Source organism: Penicillium verrucosum, assembly GCF_028828655.1.
Source record: "Penicillium verrucosum strain IBT 35672 chromosome Unknown utg000001l_segment0_segment0, whole genome shotgun sequence".
Lineage (NCBI taxonomy): Eukaryota > Fungi > Ascomycota > Eurotiomycetes > Eurotiales > Aspergillaceae > Penicillium > Penicillium verrucosum.
In genome coordinates, this window is record NW_026643210.1 from 7,026,808 (window position 1) to 7,045,936 (window position 19,129).

General features: G+C 45.1%; 6 protein-coding genes across 6 annotated transcripts; 2 read left to right on the plus strand and 4 right to left on the minus strand.

Annotated features, from left to right (window-relative positions):
- Positions 1-1,106: 1,106 nt before the first annotated feature.
- On the minus strand, positions 1,107-3,338 carry N7516_002601 (uncharacterized protein; the record flags this gene model as incomplete). The annotated part of the gene is made up of 3 exons (XM_057215321.1): positions 1,107-2,798; positions 2,863-3,191; positions 3,254-3,338. 3 exons carry the CDS (start codon positions 3,336-3,338, stop codon positions 1,107-1,109), a joined length of 2,106 nt encoding a protein of 701 aa, XP_057077204.1.
- A 2,563-nt stretch (positions 3,339-5,901) lies between these two features.
- N7516_002602 (uncharacterized protein) lies at positions 5,902-6,762 on the minus strand (the record flags this gene model as incomplete). The annotated part of the gene is made up of 1 exon (XM_057215322.1): positions 5,902-6,762. The coding sequence occupies one exon, from the start codon at positions 6,760-6,762 to the stop codon at positions 5,902-5,904; it is 861 nt and encodes a 286-aa protein (XP_057077205.1).
- Positions 6,763-8,117: 1,355 nt separating this feature from the next.
- Positions 8,118-10,773, minus strand: N7516_002603 (bifunctional terpene synthase/polyprenyl synthetase family protein; the record flags this gene model as incomplete). The annotated part of the gene is made up of 8 exons (XM_057215323.1): positions 8,118-8,438; positions 8,549-8,694; positions 8,756-9,018; positions 9,081-9,235; positions 9,286-9,955; positions 10,015-10,268; positions 10,333-10,367; positions 10,428-10,773. 8 exons carry the CDS (start codon positions 10,771-10,773, stop codon positions 8,118-8,120), a joined length of 2,190 nt encoding a protein of 729 aa, XP_057077206.1.
- A 1,730-nt stretch (positions 10,774-12,503) lies between these two features.
- On the plus strand, positions 12,504-14,344 carry N7516_002604 (cytochrome P450; the record flags this gene model as incomplete). The annotated part of the gene is made up of 6 exons (XM_057215324.1): positions 12,504-12,566; positions 12,611-12,857; positions 12,888-13,009; positions 13,069-13,537; positions 13,591-14,104; positions 14,164-14,344. 6 exons carry the CDS (start codon positions 12,504-12,506, stop codon positions 14,342-14,344), a joined length of 1,596 nt encoding a protein of 531 aa, XP_057077207.1.
- Positions 14,345-15,378: 1,034 nt separating this feature from the next.
- N7516_002605 (FAD-dependent monooxygenase spyC) lies at positions 15,379-16,964 on the minus strand (the record flags this gene model as incomplete). Its single annotated transcript, XM_057215325.1, has 4 exons — positions 15,379-15,855; positions 15,912-16,282; positions 16,354-16,630; positions 16,731-16,964. The coding sequence occupies 4 exons, from the start codon at positions 16,962-16,964 to the stop codon at positions 15,379-15,381; spliced, it is 1,359 nt and encodes a 452-aa protein (XP_057077208.1).
- An 839-nt stretch (positions 16,965-17,803) lies between these two features.
- Positions 17,804-19,021, plus strand: N7516_002606 (uncharacterized protein; the record flags this gene model as incomplete). The annotated part of the gene is made up of 1 exon (XM_057215326.1): positions 17,804-19,021. The coding sequence occupies one exon, from the start codon at positions 17,804-17,806 to the stop codon at positions 19,019-19,021; it is 1,218 nt and encodes a 405-aa protein (XP_057077209.1).
- Positions 19,022-19,129: the final 108 nt, after the last annotated feature.

Here is a 19,129-nt window from a genome sequence, read left to right on the forward strand (position 1 = left end):
TTTCCTCTGCATCACCCGACGTATCATCCCTCTATTTTGAATAGATCTATATGACTTTAAACCGCAAGCTAGAGTGGAACGTCTTACTGCTTATCGCCGATTGGTGTATTCGAGGGTACGCGTCATGGCAATGATCCTTGGAACTCGGATAACGATCAACAAGACAATGTCCAAGTATTGCCCATTGAAATAATGGTTGAATACCCACATCCAAGGTGGGGAATAGGCAGTCTTAGAATAGATTGGCTCAATTCAAGAATATAAATGTAATGATCGTTGCCACCTGTACAAAATACTATAATCTACGAAGTACCTGGGGCTCCCATGCAATGACGTCAATACTCTTGGCTCAAAACAGGCCTATTTAGTTCACAGGCTGATCACCCACAACTCAACTATATATATATCTCTTTTTTAAACAGAAAAACTATACAAATTACTATGGCCCCAAAATACATTGTAAATGCCCTAACCCATCCCCTTCCCATTTCCCCCATTGAACCCTACTAACGAATATAAAGATAACCTTCCGAGACTCAGCTGCAACCGAAGAGATCAATTCCTACATGCACCAAATCCAGGAAGAAGGGGGTTTCGTCATAAACCGATTTCCGGATATGATCGCGAGAGGCTTTTCGTATGTGTCTCTTCCACCGAGACTAAGACTTAACGGGGTTTCATACTGATTTATTTTATGTCTAGGGCATATATAACAGATTCAGTCCTTCATAAGCTGGAATCTGATTCGATTATTGATCATATCACGCCCGATGCTTCTTGAGATGGTTCTTGGTGGTCCCCTCTGCGATATATACCTGTATAGTTTGACGTTCATTTCCTTATCACTCCTGTATATTACGCACATAATGACATGATTCATATCCCAACTGGACAGTATTTATATTAATAATGTACAAGAATCTCTGATAAAAGGAACGTAGAGGATGAAAGAAAGTAATAGCATTGACAAAAGACGAATCAAAGTGGTCTTGTTGCTGACCAAAATATCTATCAAAAACAGGACCGTTCAACGTACGTCGAATGATTCCAAGAATACTTCGTTTAAAACCAATACAAAATGGGAAGTGTCAAAAGGGACCTGTCCGTCATAACATCAAATCCCAGTAATCCCAATTAAGATCATAATCAGCCAAAAACGTAGGCCGAAACGTGAACTGAGAGTTCAGAGCCCAACACTCGGCAGGCGGAACGAAGCTCACGCCGGTATCCGGCCATGGGGCAGTTTGCACACCCTGCTCGTTTGCATAACTGAGGTCCGGGATCGTGTCCATCCATGAATATGATGGGTAGTATTGCCCAAGAGTAGTGATGGGCATAGTTGGCGGCAGCGTACTAAGCGCAGTGATATTTCTAGTCGAATGATTGAGGATGACACGACGTTCGAGGTACATCGTGCCGAAATAGGGAATATCCAGCTTGATGCGAGTAGGCCTTCCATTCTCGTATTGGTTTCCTTCAGATTCGTCGAGTGGCGGGGGTTCGGCCCCTATTCCTACGGCCTTGATAACCTTCAAAACGTGTAACGCTCGAGTTGCAATCTTGTCCGGAGGAACGCTCCTCGATAGTTGCTCTAGAATAGCCACAACCCGGTCGAGAGTTAGGTAATCCTCTTTGGTGAAGTCATGTGTGCTAGATAGCCTGAGAGCATTGATAATGATTGTCATTGCTGCAGTGAAGGCCTGGAAATCAAGAATCTTCGAGACAAAGCCGGTGGTGCGTCGGAGATTGATATAGCAGGTGATGTAGTTGCGGCAGGCGTGGAGACAGGTTTGCCGATTATAATAATAGGACGCGTCAGTCCCTGACGCTAGGAGAAGAGGCAAGTGTAACCAGGCCATTAGTTGGTAGTACCATGACCGAAAGTGAAGGGCGCGGAAACACAAGGACTGTTCGGTACTCTTGCCAGGCGGAAGACTTTCGGGTGACGCCAAAGAAGGAGGAGTGAACGCTTGAAGTTTCAGATCGATGCTCTGTGTCATCTGCAGCATGGCTGGAGTGACTTCTGTAAAGGTCTGATTACGCTCGATGATTGATCCGGCTATCCGAACAAGCGGGTTCATAACGGATTCATGGTGGGGAGGCGAATCTTGAAAGTCGCGTGGGTTGGATTGATATTGATCTATTGCCGTATTGGATATAGATCCATGCATTCCAAGGATCAGTGCAAAATGCCTGTCAACTGCGAGGATGTGTCTCCAAATGATTATAGCTCGTTGTTGATACTCGGCACTTTCATTGGGAGCTGGTTCAGCACGGTGGAACCCGATTAGCTGAGCGATGCTGGCAGCCCGACAATTACAGAGCCAGGCACTTCGTAGCTTCCCGGCGTGACTAAAGATCAACACTTGCAGAACCAAGCACTCAAGCCCTTCAATACAACTGACAATAGAGTCATCTGAGCAGACGAGCGTGGAAACACGGGAGACGCATTCTTCGACTAGGACCCATGGTAGACAGGGAAGCTCGAGAGAGGGCAAATAAAACCCCGAAGGGAGTTGTTGGAGACACATTGCGACCCACAAGACCGCCTTACCAACCGCGGCTGGGTGGCTATGTGAAAGTTCTTGCACCGAGGACGAAAGCAATGTTTTATCGTGGTCGTCGAATACGTACACACGCATGACCCACCAGCTACTGCTAGCCTCTGATATAATTTTCAATGTCTTCTCGGAAGGTATCAAGGCTAACAGTTCGCGGCGCAATCTCCCCCAGTCGCGGTTGGTCGTGCCATATGATGTGAAATCGGATGCAATGGTGTCTGATCGTTGGAAACCCAGCTAATCACTAGTCAGCACAAGCTAACGGGAGTTTCACATCCCTGATACAAAATATCACACGAACCGCCTTGTTGTCGAAAAGAGACAGAATTGGAGCATTGTCTGCAGCTGGTGTGACGATCGGGGGACTCGATTCGGGGCTGGTTTCCACTGAATCTACGAGTGTGTTCGAATCCCGCTGTTGACTGCCCCCACTGTCGACTCGTATCAGAAGCTTTTCCAACAGCGTCTCCACCCGAGCCATCCGCTCGTTCAAATATGCGCGGTCCGACTCGCGGGGATTCTCAGGCTCCGACAATTCTTGGCTGCGACATGGAAGTCCCCGGGCGAGACATTCTTTGCAGCTCCGGTCGCTATCAGAGGCAAAATTGCAGCGGACTTTGCGATGTTTGCCTATGTGTGTAGAAAATTCTGTTAGGGATGAATCATCCGCTTAGATGCAGGGGCTCTTGTACATTGCCAGCAACTGCGGGTCCCCTTTCGGATCTTCTTCCGAGGCGGATCCCCGGACCGCGTCTGTGGGTCGTGGATCGATTGCATCTCGGATGGGGGAATTGTCTCACTATTCAGATAAAACACGAGTGGTAAGAATCCAGAATTGAAAATGATCTCACATAAGTTGTGCAATCAAGGTTTGAGGGGAAGCCGGGGCGCCCAGGTGGCAACCCCTCAAACAAAGCCCCCAAACGTGATAGAGCGAGCTAACGCCGCCTGACCGCCTATCTACAACCGTGAAAATAATGAACGCAAGGAATCTTACTGTCTTCATCATCGTTCCTTTTCCCAATTCACCCCGAGAAGGTCTGGTTCAACCATAGAGCCATGGCTTTGAACTTCAATCCAGGGGTAAACTTCAAAGCGAAGTCCGTGATTGGTTCAACGTGGAATTCTCGTGGCACAATGCTAATGCTGCTGATGACAAACTGTTAGGGAAGAAATAAATCTTGTGAAGACCGCCTCACCTTCATCTTCTCGGCCATCTCCCTAATCGGATCCGACAGGCCTTTCTCTCCTCCCGCGCCAACAAAGATTCTTGAAACGGGAAGGTCTCCCCACCAGCCTGCTGGGGCTTTGGCGGGGCAGTTGTATTCATCCTCCACAGCTTGACCTAGCCATTCAAAGTTTGGGTCGAAATCATGTCTCTGTCCACATTTCCCCTGGAGCTCGCGTGATTGATTCCGAAGTCAACCCAAGGGGAAAACAACATCGCCACTCTGAGGGATTCATCGACCGAAAATCTTGGCACGATCTCTCGAGGATGCTGGTGAGCGAGAGGTGATAGTAGTGCAAGTGCAAGATGAGCGCCCGCCGAGTCCCCTGGAAGAACAATGTCCGAAGGTCGTTTCCCTCGTGTCTCGATGGCATACCGTACGGCTATAACGGCCTGTTGCAACTGACGAAGCCATCGGGCTCGGGGGTCAAGTTCACAGGCAAGAAATAGCGCACTGGTGGCATTCCCACGCTGTTTTATGTCTGCGGAGAGAGCTTCGAGATGGGTGAAGTAGTTTGGTAGCGCGGGGTGGCAGTAGGCGGAAAGTAGATGGTCAACTTTTCAGCAGGGTTACCCAACATGAATGCCGTTGTATCCTCAGCCATAGTGAGTAGGCTTTTTGTTGGCTCATGTAGGCCTCGTAGCCTTTCTGAGCAGAAGCGGGGGTAAGAACAAGTCTGCGAGGTGTTGTTAGAATTATTTCTTTGTCCGATTATCGACTTTGGATATATTTGAGTATTCTTGATGAGTGTTCAGATCTAAACCCACTGAATCAGTCTGCTCCATGGATGCATATCGAAAAAGGGCGCGGGTGAAAGACAGTGTAATAGGCATGCTTATAAGCCATGGTGACCCCCTCTTGACCGCGGAATGGAGTAATGATGACAGTCCATATTGCAATCGAAACTAGATATGTAAGATGCATGAGATGACATGTTTGTCAAACCCAGGGTTCATTGGCTACTTACAGGATTTGATCACTGCAACCCCCAAACATAACACTTGATGGTTTCAAATCGGAAAATATCGGGCACAGGCAAAGATTGCGACCTGAGGATCCAAATTTCAGAAAGAAAAATGATGTTCTGTTGTTGGGTCTCGGTGCAGGGAGCTTTGAGTATAGTGGTGGCACATCCGCCGATTCGGCGGAAGCAAGCCTCACCTTGGACAAATCGGCCAATTGTTCGAGGTTCCAGGGGGCACAAAAGCAAAGGGAAGTCAGAAATGGAATAAAAAAGAGAGAGGGAGAGAGGGAGTTATCTGGGATCGATAAATCGATGGGAAGCTGGGAATCTGAAAGTGGAAGGGGACAGTCCTAGGCTGTCTTGTTGCCTCTGTTACGGGCGACTATAGGGATCACCGTCACATAACCTCTCTCATTGGCTAGGTACTAGTGCCTTACAGCCTATTTTATCACCGCCTTCTTGAGGTAAGGTACATTAATTTCAACTTCTCTTTTATATAACTATACTAACATCTTACTAGATCTTCTTTTTTGGATGTTCTCCGTAGGGTCTTTCTACTTGTCTTTCTAGCTGTCTTTCTAGCTGTCTTTCTAGCTGTCTTTCTAGCTGTCTTTCTAGCTGTCTTTCTAGCTGTCTCTTTATATATCTTTTCTAAGGCATTATAAGGCATCATCTAGGTTCAATATTACTACTACATATGTAACTACCTAGGTAATTTCGAGGTTAGTTTTTGTAAAGTGGGAGGTCTAAGTTACTGCCAGGCAACATAAACCAATGAGAGAGTTATGTGACGGTGATCCCTATAGTCGCCCGTACTCCGTGAACACATAACCCCCAGGTCCAACTAAATTATCTTTCGTACATGAATTTAAGATCAGCATTCACTGGAATTTTTATAGCTTGGCCATTTTCGAAATTAATGTGTCTGTTAAGTCTTGGCCATTCTAAAGGGGTCTATAGGGGTATCCAATTTGGAGATAACAGAAGAAGCCTAGCATGTAAACAGATGAGTGTATAGTTAGAAAAGTATAAAAGCACTAGATGTATATTGTGACATGGTGAACAAAGACAGACATGAGTAAAATACCAAATAGCAAGGACAGTGATACACAGTTTGACCCAATCATAAACGTCCAACTGATTGGGATCATTGAATCCGAATTTTCTTTCCTTTAGTCTCTTCATCCCAGACCACCTTACGCTTCCTCGACTCGATGTTTCGGAGGCGGCGTGATATCGACCTTGTACTACGAGCCAAAGGATTTTGAGCCGGGTTGTAAGTCGGAACAATATGCTCAATCTCTTCAATAGCAAACTGTAATTGCAAGGCTTCAAACGAATCATAGATTCTGACCCGTGAAATTCGGCGAGTTCCACGTTTAAAGGCCCCCAAGACCAAATGTGCCACAGTCTGTCCAAGTTTGGTCCCTAGCAACGCTTCAAATTCCGGGGTTCCAGATACCCAATCACGTATCTGCTGATCCGGCCAAGCGAGGCCATTATATTCGGTATAAAGCTCGTCCCTGACAAACGAACGGGTATCGTTATTGCAAACATCGAGCATATAGACATACTTCAAGGTATCAATCGGGAAGTGGTTCTGGTAAATGGCTTGGCAGACTTCCGACATATATACACCCTTTGTTCTCTTTATTTCTTCAACAATTAATACCCCGGGCGCAATTAGCCCTTCCCAGGTACTGATCTCCTGGCGTTCAGGGTTTAGTGGAGCGTCAGATTCAGCTATGTGGACCTTTTCCCATGCGCCACCGGTTGGTCCCATTATTTCGAGGTCTCCAAATTCGTGTTCAATCTGGAGTGGAAGATAAGCAGGCGTGTCCGTGTCTATTTCAAGTTGCTTGGACTTCTCGAAGTCTTTGAATTTCAGCTTAGAAGGTAGAATTGGACATAATTGCACAGACAGGTCGGTTTCTGGACATTCGATCCATTGCTGTAGTAGTCGGCCAACGGCTTGTCGCCTACCGTATTTGAGTGTGGGGGATATCATTGGAGAGGTGGTAGAATCTTCAAATTGGAATTGGTAAGAAGGTTGCTGTAAAAAAGTGATGTCAATCCAAGGCCTTGAAGGGTCATTATAGGTTTCTCTGTGTCAAATTTCGTTGATCAAGACAGAGTTGATGGATATTAGGAACTTATAGACGCTACGCCTCGTACTAAACTTGGCCTTTCCACTGAGCGCCATCAATAGACAATGGATAAAGAGAGAGACTCGAAAGAATCGTCGAAACCAAACGGCTAAATTTAAACCATGCAGTGTTTCAAGAGATATACTATTTGTTTGATTGGACTAGAGTGTGGTCATACCTAAATAGTAACATATATGCATTCAAAGACTGCTAAATGGACACTCCATTATCTTTGAAATTTTGTGAGCCAGGTGGATGGGGATCCATGGTTTCTATCCTCGACAATAAAGAGAGTCGAAATGGTAAGCAATGGCAGGGTCCAAAAATAAAATATGAGAACAATGAGGGTCAAGGTTGAAGAGAGGACAGGTCAAGCCACATCATTAGCTACTATAATGAGAATACACCAGTACGATATATTGGTTACCCCCATTAGTACAACACCGATAATATCGACATTTCCAGAACATCCTCAGATGGTTCCAACTGAAGAGTTTATGGTTATTGTAATAACCCTTGAAAATTCGTTTCTTTGTCTAACCAGCGGCCATCTCCAGAGCCTGATAATAGTACGTACTCGATTCTTTGTCTAGTTTGTCATTGCTTTCGACTACTATACTACAATTTATATTTATTCCAAAGTGTTGTAGTAAGTACTACAGTGGGAAGAAAGTAGAAGAAGAATCATTATCTATTAAAGCTAGAAATGCAGGGGTTTATATACCTTGTTAAAACCATCTGAACAAAGACTCAGTCTGTAGCAAACATGCATGCATGCATTGGATGATGGTCAACAGTAACTAGATTTGTTTAGGTGCCTTGAAATCATACAATTTGGGTGTAATTGAATCTAGTTAACCTTGAATGGTTCAAAATCCGTGTAAGTGTCCGGGGTGGAATCAAGAACAGTGAACTCAGCCTTGTGAATCTAGGATAATGCCCTTAAATAAAGAAGAATAGTGATTTCATAAATTTTTGAAGCAGACAACTGGGGGTACAATGAATGCTGAACTTTTAGTAAACCGACCCGCGATTCTTTTCAATTGGACGTTTGCCGATTCTTCTTCATCTTTTTCTCATTTTTGATAGCTGAAAATTGTCCATTTATTTTCAACCACAGACCCTAAATGTATCACGCAAGGTAAAAAGTGATGAGAAAAATAAAAACTGGTTAAAGATCGACAAAGGCGTTGACGAAGATGAAATCCTCCCAACTTCAAAGCTCCAACCGCTTCTTCATCAATCGTAGAATCCAGTTACTTTCCCCCGCCCTTTCCTCAGACTGTGCCAAGCTTCTTTCCATCCTCTTTTGTAAACCCACTATGACTTTCTTTGTATACTCTAGCCCGCCAGCGGCTGTAATATCGTCCAATGCGAGCTTCCGTAGCTCAGGAGAAAGGGAATTCCCAACTTTGCGCTGCTGTAGGATATTGAGTAATCGGCCGCGATATTGGGACTTCTCCGCCAAGGTGTGGATAAGAGGTAGAGAGATCTTGCCTTCGCTTAGATCCTCTGCGAAGCCTTTTTTCTCTGTATACTGTCGACACATGGTTAAGTGGTTGATAAAAAAAAAAAAAAAAAGAAAACGAAAACAAGAGTGAAAGGATGAAAGGACAACGCTATAGAAAGAAAAGGGGTTCATCATACATCTGCATCCTGAAGGTTTAAGTAGTCATCACGGACTTGGAAGAACCGGCCTACGGCCTTCATGAGGGGTGAGACATCGAGATCTTTGTTCACCGTTGCCTCGGAGCGCATCAATTCGGCAACAAGAACAAACAAACCGCCGGTTTCTGAAATAGAATAAGGATCAGCATTTTAGTGAGTGCTGGGGAGGTGACTGATCAAACATACTACCGTCAATCATAGTAAAGTACTCCTGCTCCGTTGGAACCTTCGTCTGATTTGTCCAGTGTAGATCCATTCCCTGACCAACATGGCCTTCTAACAGTCTGGTTGTGAAGATAGCGGCAGCATTGGATGAAAGTGCTATCGCAGCCTTGAAGGCTTTCAGTAGTAGAAGGTTAGCCGAATTGATTGTTTGGCTAACGCCAAAAACCATATGTGTAGCTGGGAAGCCGCGTCTTAACGGTGAGTTATCCTGTATGTCATCAACCCTAGATTATCTTTGTCAATGGCCTGGTATATTGAAACAGCGAAGAATCAGATAGAATCATACATTAGGGAGGAACTGTGTAGCAAATCGGCAATCTCTTGAATGATTAGAACAGATCGTTCAGGGACTTGATACCAGACGTCAAGTCCATCAATTGCTGCGTTCCTCACTCCCTTCGACGGTAGAGACTTTAGATAAACATAGGGCTCCAACACAATCTAGTCTCTGCTTAGTACACTCTTCGGAATCTGGAGGCTGTGGGACTTACTTCTTCAAATGCCAAGATAGGAAGGGGGATATCATGACTTTGCTGCTCGAGATTCCATGAGGCAGGGCTTGTGGGTGCAGTGCTAGCCTCACCATTCGTGCTGGATCCTACAATGCTCGGAGAATCAGGGGTTTCGGATCCCACAGAATTCTCCTTTTTCGCATTCATCGTAAGCGGTGTGATTGGTGTGCTTAAGCTGCTGAAAGGACGAGAGGCTTTCTTTTTCTGATTCACAGCCCGCAAACCCGGATACGCATCTTCAACGTCATCGTGGTAGCGTGCAGTGGTCATGCTCCACGCAAAGTTTCCAGCTGTCACAAAGTCCAGCAACTTAAACCATTTGATAATCCTGTCTGTCACGTTTCCACGAGCGAGGTAATCGGCCTTGAGCTGGCAGTACCTTTCCTCGCGCACAATAATCTCACCCCGGAGCATCTTCTTAGCTGTGATCGGATCGATGTCATGCCACTTCATGAAAAGAAAGACTGCACTAACAATCTGCCCAGTGCTTCCGTTGGCTTCGTAGTTCTTGTACTCTTTTTCCCAGGAAAAGTAGTCATTCACCAGAACCCAAGCATCATATGCGGCACTGGTAATGCTCGAAGTCTGTGCGGTCTCTTCATCCGTGAGATAAAAATCCATGGAAAAGCACATCAAGGCCATGGTCCATCTTTTCAGAGCAATTAGCTGAGATTCTCACTGGGGCTCGCTCAAACCATGATATCTTACTCGCATCCTGCGTCAACTACGCGGAATATGAAATAATCTTCCAATGCATGGAAGTCAAGATCTCTAATATTCACAAACACTTTTGACATCTCCTTCCAGAGACGGAGAATAACCTGACCCTGTTCTTGGTCAAATTCCAGCAGCTCCGTAGCCATCTTAGCTTGCATTTGTCTCTTCACATTGCTTCTCGTAGAAAGTTGACCATTTCCATACTCCTCGAGACCTTCTGTGAGTTGCTTGTTCGCTTTGTTGAGCTGCAAAATGTGGCTTGTTAGAAGACGCACTGGGAAGACTAGTGCATCAAAAGTTAATACTCACCTCCGACTCGCGTTTCTCCGGGGCGTATTCAATGACTATGGTCTTTTAGTTTACTTAGGACTTTGGTGGTTTTAGCGGATGAGTGAGTCTCTTACGATCATCGTGCACGTATGCATACTCAACAATGTATGAAATTAGAGCAAGGCGCTCAGAAATTGCTTCCACTGCGCACAGAGCGGTAAAGTTACCAACGGTGGGATTGATACAACCAACAGCGTAGTTTTTGTTGCTTCCACTCCGAACCGCTGCAACATGGGCAGTCCCTTGAGAACCCAGAAGATCCACCTGACATTGCCAACACCCTGAATCGGCAAGATGAGCATCACGATGGATGCGAGGAGTGAACTTGCAAAAGTACTCTTCTCTCTCATATGCTTCTGGGGGAACTGGAATGGAATCAGGTACAAAGTGTTTTGGAGAGTCCTGGCTTCTGGGCAACATGATTGCCTTATCCTCAAAAGGATGATGAAAATGAAGGGGGAGATGGTTTTAGTCGTATCAGTTGGGGTCTCTTAGTATGTATGGGGAAATATCATCGGTTAAATAGTTGCGAGGAACACAAACAGAAAAACCCGAAAACGAAGTCAAGGCCCATATTTCGTTAGCTTGAGTCGCGATCCCCTATTATTTGCTAAGACTTCATCACCTCGAATCATTTTCCAGCTTTTCCCGAGGTCTGTATCTATGATGTAGTTGATCTGCAAGGGTGTGATGTTCTCCGATTTCGAATCTGATCTTTTATGACAGCGCATATACTAGTGTACATATTGATTTCACTATCATGCAGCACAGGTACTGTAGAATCAAAGTGTAGTGGATATAATGTGTAATCAATCCAGACACGGAAACCATTTAAGCACATAAGAATGTTGATCAAACAGGTTAGATCAAAGGGATGTGGCGTCCAGACCTCTTAGCCCCTCTTATAAGAATTATTCCCCAGTAGATAGTGAATGAGTCGCTGCAATTGTGTGTTCAGCCAGCCAGGTGTGAGGGGAAGTGACTACTTTCGAAGCCATGCACTGATCTCACCACCGGGGTTGATGTCTTTTTTCTCAATTTTACAAACTTAACCTAAGTCGTTTGAACGAGAAAAACATTTCTGTTAGCCTGCTGTACATTCTCGAGTTGTCCAAACCTATCCGTGTTGATATTGCCCTGATATTTCAGATCTGGTGTAACAGGTCATGATGCAGGGCAAATCATTGTACTGTACATTCGTGTCCACAACGGGATAATCCCACTATATCTACCTTCCGGATTAAAGGACTTGGTATTCTAGCGTATATAATATTATTTGTGGGTACCAACATAGGTGCGCTTCCTGGAATCGGGAGCTCAGGTAAAGGATGATCTATGTCTCCACTCACATACAGTTTCCACTCACCTCTGATCAGCCGATGCTCCGCTTTCAGGTACACCGCATCGTCCGAACATACCGATTAAATGCAGAAATTGCCAAAATTAGCACTACAAACGTATCCGGCCCGCTGCAGGCAGATTCAGTTCATGCAGGTAGGGATCCCGATCATGCACGTTCTTAGATTTTTAAAGAAGAGCAGATTGCCCCTGCGCAATATGGCCAAAGGATTAAAATTCCATGTTCAAGTAACTAGAGGGTGTGTTAGATTTTAGTTTGGTGAGACACATCTAAATATAATATTCTTTTTCTCATAAGAAATGTAGAATGTTTATATTAATAGTCAATTTTTCTCAATTTCAAAATTAATTATTTTCTTTTTAGAAAAAAAAGCAAAGTTTTTTTTGGCTTAATTTTCTCAATCCGAGAGTAGTTATAGCATAGTCATTGCGCTTATCACTTCCCAACAAAACTTGACCTTACATTGTACATATTAATCATGGGGCTGCCTACATCACATATCCACCTAGGTACGTAGGTAGGTCCATACTGGAGATTTATACAACGTAGATTGCATCCACAGGAAACGCCACTATTCAATGCCGATACTACTTCTCTATATGTGACCTTGGGGCAGTGATTCCGAAAATGGTTATACTAGTCATTATGCAGATCGACCCACCGGGATTAGTTTGGTGTATGAAACTTCGCCGATTGTTCAGCGGTAAGGGCGAATATATATATAGACGGAAGTCCAGCTTGACGAGATGTTCGGGATGTAAATCTATAGACACTTATTATTTTTGAAAGAATGGCACTTCTACAACACATGTGGGGTTCCACTTCCCTTGCACTGGTAATGTTTGCTGTTTTGGTGAGTTGTTGCTGGCCCTGTTAGAATTAGTCTATATATGTCAGTTGACTGATGTTCCTGGTAAGATATGTCTTTCTTCCAAAGCTGTGTATAATATATGGTTTCATCCATTGAGGAACTTCCCCGGTCCATGGTACACCAAAGTATCCAGGATTTGGTACATCTTGAGGGTCTTCCAGGGATGTCATAAACATGAGATCAAAAGACTCCACGATGAATATGGGCTCGTTGTGAGGATTGCACCAGATGAGCTGTCATACATTGATCCTGAAGCTTGGAATGGCATTTATGGTAAAACACAATCTTTCCAGACTTGCTAAGTTTATGGGCCGGTATTGACGGACCATGGCATTAAAGGTAGTGTTGTCCATAACAACGGATCATACCCGATGGAGAAAGATGGTGATTTTTTCGCAACAGCCTTTGGAGACTCAGAGACCCTTGTCAGTATATGCTACCACGAGTTCGTCACTACAATATCTCTCTGACCAATTTACACCAGGTGGGCGCTAAGAGTGCGGAGTATAAAGTTCAAAAGAACAACGCCGTCCGGGTCTTTTCACATGGGCAACTGCTTCAAAAAGGAGACATCATATTATCTCACATTGAATCCTTTACTCGCAACCTCAAGGTATATCTCGAAAATCAAAACAATGAAAGTATCGATATCGATGCATGGATTGGAAACCTGATACTCGATATCCATGTGAAGCTCACCATAGGCCAAAACTTCCACGCTATCGATAAAGGGTCCTCATCTCACCCCCTGGTGAACACCATGCACAAGACAGCGAAGGTCTTGCAGTACCTTACACAACTTCTTTATCTTCCCCTATCTCTATCGTCCCTTTTCAACTCGCAGATATTTCGCCGTGACATCTTCACCATATTCAACAGAATTCCTCCTTTAGGCACAGCAATTACAGAGCGCCTGGAGCGAATGGACGCTGCTGAAAATTGTGTGGACCTAGGTAGAGAAGCAATCTTGGCCCTAATCACTGATGCAATACTCACTATTCTACAGTCTACCATATGGCGAATGATCAAAAGGACGGAACAATTGATCATGACACGATAAAAAGAAATACCCTGATTGTGATTCTCAGCGGAATTGAGACACTCCCTGATTATATCGGTTCTGTTCTTTACTACACACTGGAAAGCCCCGCGTATTTTGCTCGGCTTAGGGATGAGATACACACCGCATTTCCAACTTCGGAGGATATTTCAGCAGAAGCAGTCCAGAATCTGAAGTTTCTACACGCGTGTATGAACGAGAGCCTTCGGATGGCTCCACCGTTTGTGGGTACCCTACCCCGTCGAGTTCCTGCTTGTGGCGTGTCCATTTGCGGCGAGTTTGTAGGAGGAGGTACCACAGTTGGAATCCATAACTGGTCTGCCACGCACAGTGGGAGGTTTTGGAGGGACCCTGAGCGATTTTGTCCAGATAGATGGATGGATGACCCAAAATATAAGGACGATACGCGTCAGTCCTTCCATCCGTTTGGGGTCGGGCCACGAACATGTGTTGCAAGGAAGTGAGTCTAAAACAGCACAGACAACACACGTGAGGTTGCTGACCAGATATCAAAACTAGTCTCGTCATTATTGAAGCCAGTCTCATTCTTGCTCGGATTTTGTTCAGCTTTGATATGGAGTTAGAGCTCTCCAGAAGCCATGACTGGCCGAAGAGAAATGGCCACCTGGTTCCGAATAAGCGTCCTCTATTTGTAAGAGTCAAAGCGGACAAGGGTGAAGGAAACATAGCAGATGTTTAACCCTTCTTGCTACGGCACTGTGACTCTCCTAGGATAATTAGAATAATCTATATTAGGTAGAGTACCCTCTCTTGTGAATTTAAAAGGTTCATGGTTGCCATGACTTAAACAATTGGTTCGAAGGCTTGTTTGATCGAAAACCGATATGATATCATTGTTTTATTCCGATTTGCGCCAGCCTTCTATCACAAGACCTATCGAGCCTGGAATGAGATGCTCACCGCAAGTTCCGTTCTAATTGCATCAGTGCATAGCAGAAATACTTCAATATAGCGACTACCAAACACTAATTGGTTACCCTGGATATGTTGAGTGTTGGCATTCAACGAAAACTTTTCTTGAAAAATCGCCAGAAAGCAAACCCCGAGTGAGAGAGGTCAGGAAAATCTCCACTTATTTATATATGCGAAATTTACAATCACTTATCATTTGACGATGAGAAGTAATCATGCTAGATCGATCCACTTTGGTCTTTAAATCACAAATATAATATAGTGGATCTATGTGGTATGTCCCAATGATAGCACCTGCAATCCGAGGCGCAATGGTCTATGAGATTGAAAATTAAGGCAATATGCATGCCTTTCTTGGCTGCATGAGATGGGTTATATGCCGGAAAATATTGGATCACCTCGATGATCTGAATCAATTCAGGCAAAGCTAATCAATTGAGGACGCAATTTAAGGAGCATGCGAATACGAATAATCCCGGAATCTTCGTTATACGTATTCGCAATTAACCAGCCCCCAGCATTTTCAGTCTGCGTATCTGTTGTGGTTAAGGCCTTAGGCTACCATGTGTATGCCTCAGGCATCAAGCCCAGATAGTCGGCAGATCCTGCCTTTGTAGCAATCAACTCTCTCCCTCCCCCAGCCACATAGGAATTTTCCTGTTGACTAGAGTAACTATTTTCCAGTGTCATATTGACATGCGTTGAACTTGGTGCCGCGCTACGGTTTCGCTATCACAAACTGGTCTGTAGTGGGCTAAGGTGTCCTCATTCTCTTTGTTCTTTCTCCATCTTTATTCCGTTTTAGCATCTATATTTCTCCAGAACAAATTTCCACAGCCATATTGACACTATCAGTATTGTTGAAGTTGCAGCCACCACAGTCCACCATCTTGGGCTGCTTTCCTTTGGCTTAAAAGTCTCCCAACCCGGACCTGACCGAGGGGGCAGTGGAAGAAAATCCAATGCCACAGATCCTGCAATGATTTTGGAAGCCACATTTACAGGCAGCTTCCCAGAACGAGGCATGTAGTATCGTCCAATCAGGCGCAGGGGCAAGGTATCCCGGCCATGAAGTCGCACGACAAGGCGCGAGACATTATATATCGTGCTAATCCGACCAAACCGAGTTTTACCATAGTCATCAAGCAGAGTGCTTAGCTCTTTCGTCGAGAGCTTATGAAGTCTCGCATTCGTAGCCGCATGCTCGTTCAGCAGGTTGGCTAGCGCTGCAACATCTTCGATGGCACAATTTGCCCCCTCCCCTGAATTTGGTGTCATCTGGATATTATATTTTAGATGATGGTTCGCTGTAGAGAATTCAAGGAGGAACATACCTTGTGCATGCTGTCTCCGATGCACACTATGCGCCGATGGCTCCATGTTTGAAAGACATTCTCCGCCAAAGCTGTGATCGAACACATCTGTTTGCGAGCCCACAGATCGCTAAACCGGGTGTTCTCAATAATTGTATCACTCATAAACGGGTGACAAATCGGCTCGATGTCCTTTGACGTGAATCGGGGAGCGTTGTTGTACGAGTATTTCTGCTCCAACTTCTTTACCAAGAACCAGAAAACACGTCCATCCTTTCCCGTGAACGTTAAAAATGATCTGTTGTCATTAAAGCTGCACACCTGCTGTCCAGGTGCCAAACCAACCACATCGCTAGAAACGCCGAAAACACAGGCGTTCTGCACCGTCATACCTAATCAGCTTACAATACTGAGTCAGTAATTACCCCGCCAGGAAACCTTAGGAAGAAGAGATTAAACTGACTGTTTCTTTCCGCCTCAGAGATGACGCCTGGTTTCATTTCCTCCGCTAGTCGCCACATTTCTGCGCGTACTTGACTGTGTACGCCATCTGCTCCAACCACCAGATCACCTTTATAGGTATGGCCATCTTCTGTGTGGACAGTCATGGTTTCCTCGCGATCCTCAATCTGGGTGACCTTTTCACCGCATAATATCTTGGATTTGTCAGGTAGACTGTCAAAGAGAATCTGTAACAGCTTTTGTCGTTCCAAAAGGCAAGAGGAAGCCCAAATCTGGTACTATTAGCTTAGGTGTACTTGAAGGATAGAGCGAGGTATACCTGTCATTAAATATCCCCGGAGAGGTATTGGTGTGCTCAAACCCATCGGGAAAGTGAACATGAGTAGTATTTAGTGGTTCGCTTGACTGTTCGACTGTCTTGAAAAGCTCTAGCTGCTCCAGTATGCGACCCCCATGAGGTTGGATGAGGATGGAAGCACCCTCCTGGGAGGCGACTTGAGCTCGCTTTTCCAAGACCACATAGTCGATGCCAATTTTGCTGAGACTATGGGCTAGGGTAAGTCCAGCGATAGATCCACCGACGATGATGACTTTGAACCCCTTGGACTCCATGCTTGCTTTTATAGCCTCTCCCTAGATCAATGAAGGAGTGGAGGCTAATCCGAGCGGTTTAAATGCTGAATGCCCTGAGTTAACTATGCTCCAGGTGCATCTGTAATTGTGGAGCTTATGTATTATGAACATATGAGACGTGTTAGCTCACCGCTTCTTGCATCTTCATGTATGACGCTCGTTGGCGATCAATGTCCACATTATGACCTCTAGCAATCATTCATTGACTTCCATTTTTCTGAAAATGTGGTTCGGAATGCATATTCAGCCTAGCCACCTAACTTTGTTGGGTGCCTGGGTGCCTGGGTGCCTGGGTGCCTGAGGCCCTGGACCCACATGGGACAGATCCACTTTATGCAGTAGATAGTCTCTCTCTCTCTCTCTCTCTCCTTCTCTCCTTCTCTCCGTCCATCTCTACCATTCCGAGAATCCCATAGTGTTGTTCCTCCTTATTGCAACCCCGTAGGATCTCTATCAAACTTTCACACAAAGAATTTCTCATCATTTAAGAGTTGGGGAAATCAACAAACTCAAAGTCAACTGAAATGGGTTATTTTGTCTTGTTTGTTTCGACATTGGCGATAATAACATGTTGTGTATGGCTTTTGAAGCCTCAAAGTCGCCTACTACCACCCGGTCCCAATAGTTTCCAACTCATCGGGGACATCCTCCGATTCCCGCACCTTACCGAGTGTGAAAGAATCCAAAAATGGAGTCTTGAGTACGGACCTATACTGAGCCTCCGGTTAGGCACACGAGTGATCATCGTGCTGGGAAACAGAAGCACCATAAACGCGTTATTTGTTAGGAAAGCACGTAATTTCAGTAGCCGACCTGAAATGATTTTCTTCAATAAATACATCTTCAAATCCCTCTTCCCGGCCTTCCTACAGTACGATCAACAATGGCGAGCCTTGAACAGCGAGAGAATGATGGTTATGAGCCCACGAAATTCGCAATTTCATCGGCCGGTTGAGTGTCTTACTGCTCGGTACTTGCTCTTCACCATGCTCGAGCGAGGTGACCTTAATGCATGCTTTGCTGCATATGCGCAAAACTTGACTTCTACCCTTCTCTATGGTACAGACATAGGGTCTCTGAGACAGACTGATGTCCAGCAGCTGTCGCTTCTTCTAAACGACATGAAAAGCCTTGCACGTCCTCAGAATGTGCTTGTCGACGTATTACCATTCATACAGCATCTGCCTGGGGTTTCAAAATATCTTGCAAAGAAGGCAAAGCCTCTTTCACGAAGTCTTATACAGCACGTTGAGAAAAATTTAGAATCTGCCCTCCAAAGACCTTCATGGAATATGGCCCGCGCTTTTCGCCAGCTTCATAGTGAGGAGTCAACATGGGAGGCCTTCTGCGTATCTATGGGCGAGATTGAATTTGCCGCCTCTATCACAACGCCTATGATCCTGGCTATCGTTATAAAAATGGTTGCATCACATCCTCAAGAAGTGTGCAAGCTTCAAGCTGAAGTCGACAGAGTGGTTGGCACTGAGAGACTTCCGACATTTGATGACTTAGAAGGTCTGCCCTGCCTTCAATCTTTTGTGAAGGAGTGTCTACGACTCAGGGCTCCACTGCCCCTAAGCGTTCCTCATGCTGTGAGTTGTGAGGACGAGTATATGGGCTATCGAATCCCCGAAGGTGCCCTCATTTTCTCAAATCAATGGGCTCTGAACATGGATGAATCTATTTATGAGGACCCAATGTCTTTCAAGCCAGAAAGATGGTTGGAGAATCCGACCCTGCCTAGTCCTTTCATTTTTGGATTTGGGAAAAGGGCATGTCCTGGTCAGTCTATTTCAATGGACTCACTTAGCATTGCGATTGCTTCAATGGTGTGGGCATTTGACTTTGATGACAACAAAATCATTGAGAATCTCGGACGGCCACCAAGTTTGGTTGATGAAGGGCCACAAATCGCCGGCATCCAGGCCCGCTGCAGGAGCCCAAGTCACGTAACTCTCATTGAACAAGAATGGTTTGCAACAAATCCCGATCCCAGCACAGAACTGGATAGGATTGGCAAAGCTCTGGGGCTATAAGATTGAGAGGAAATGTTATATAACCGAAGGAGTCTAGGGTGAATGTGTTAGAATATATTGCCGTCGGTACGAGTCATCGGACTAAAAACAATTCCATTCATATACGAC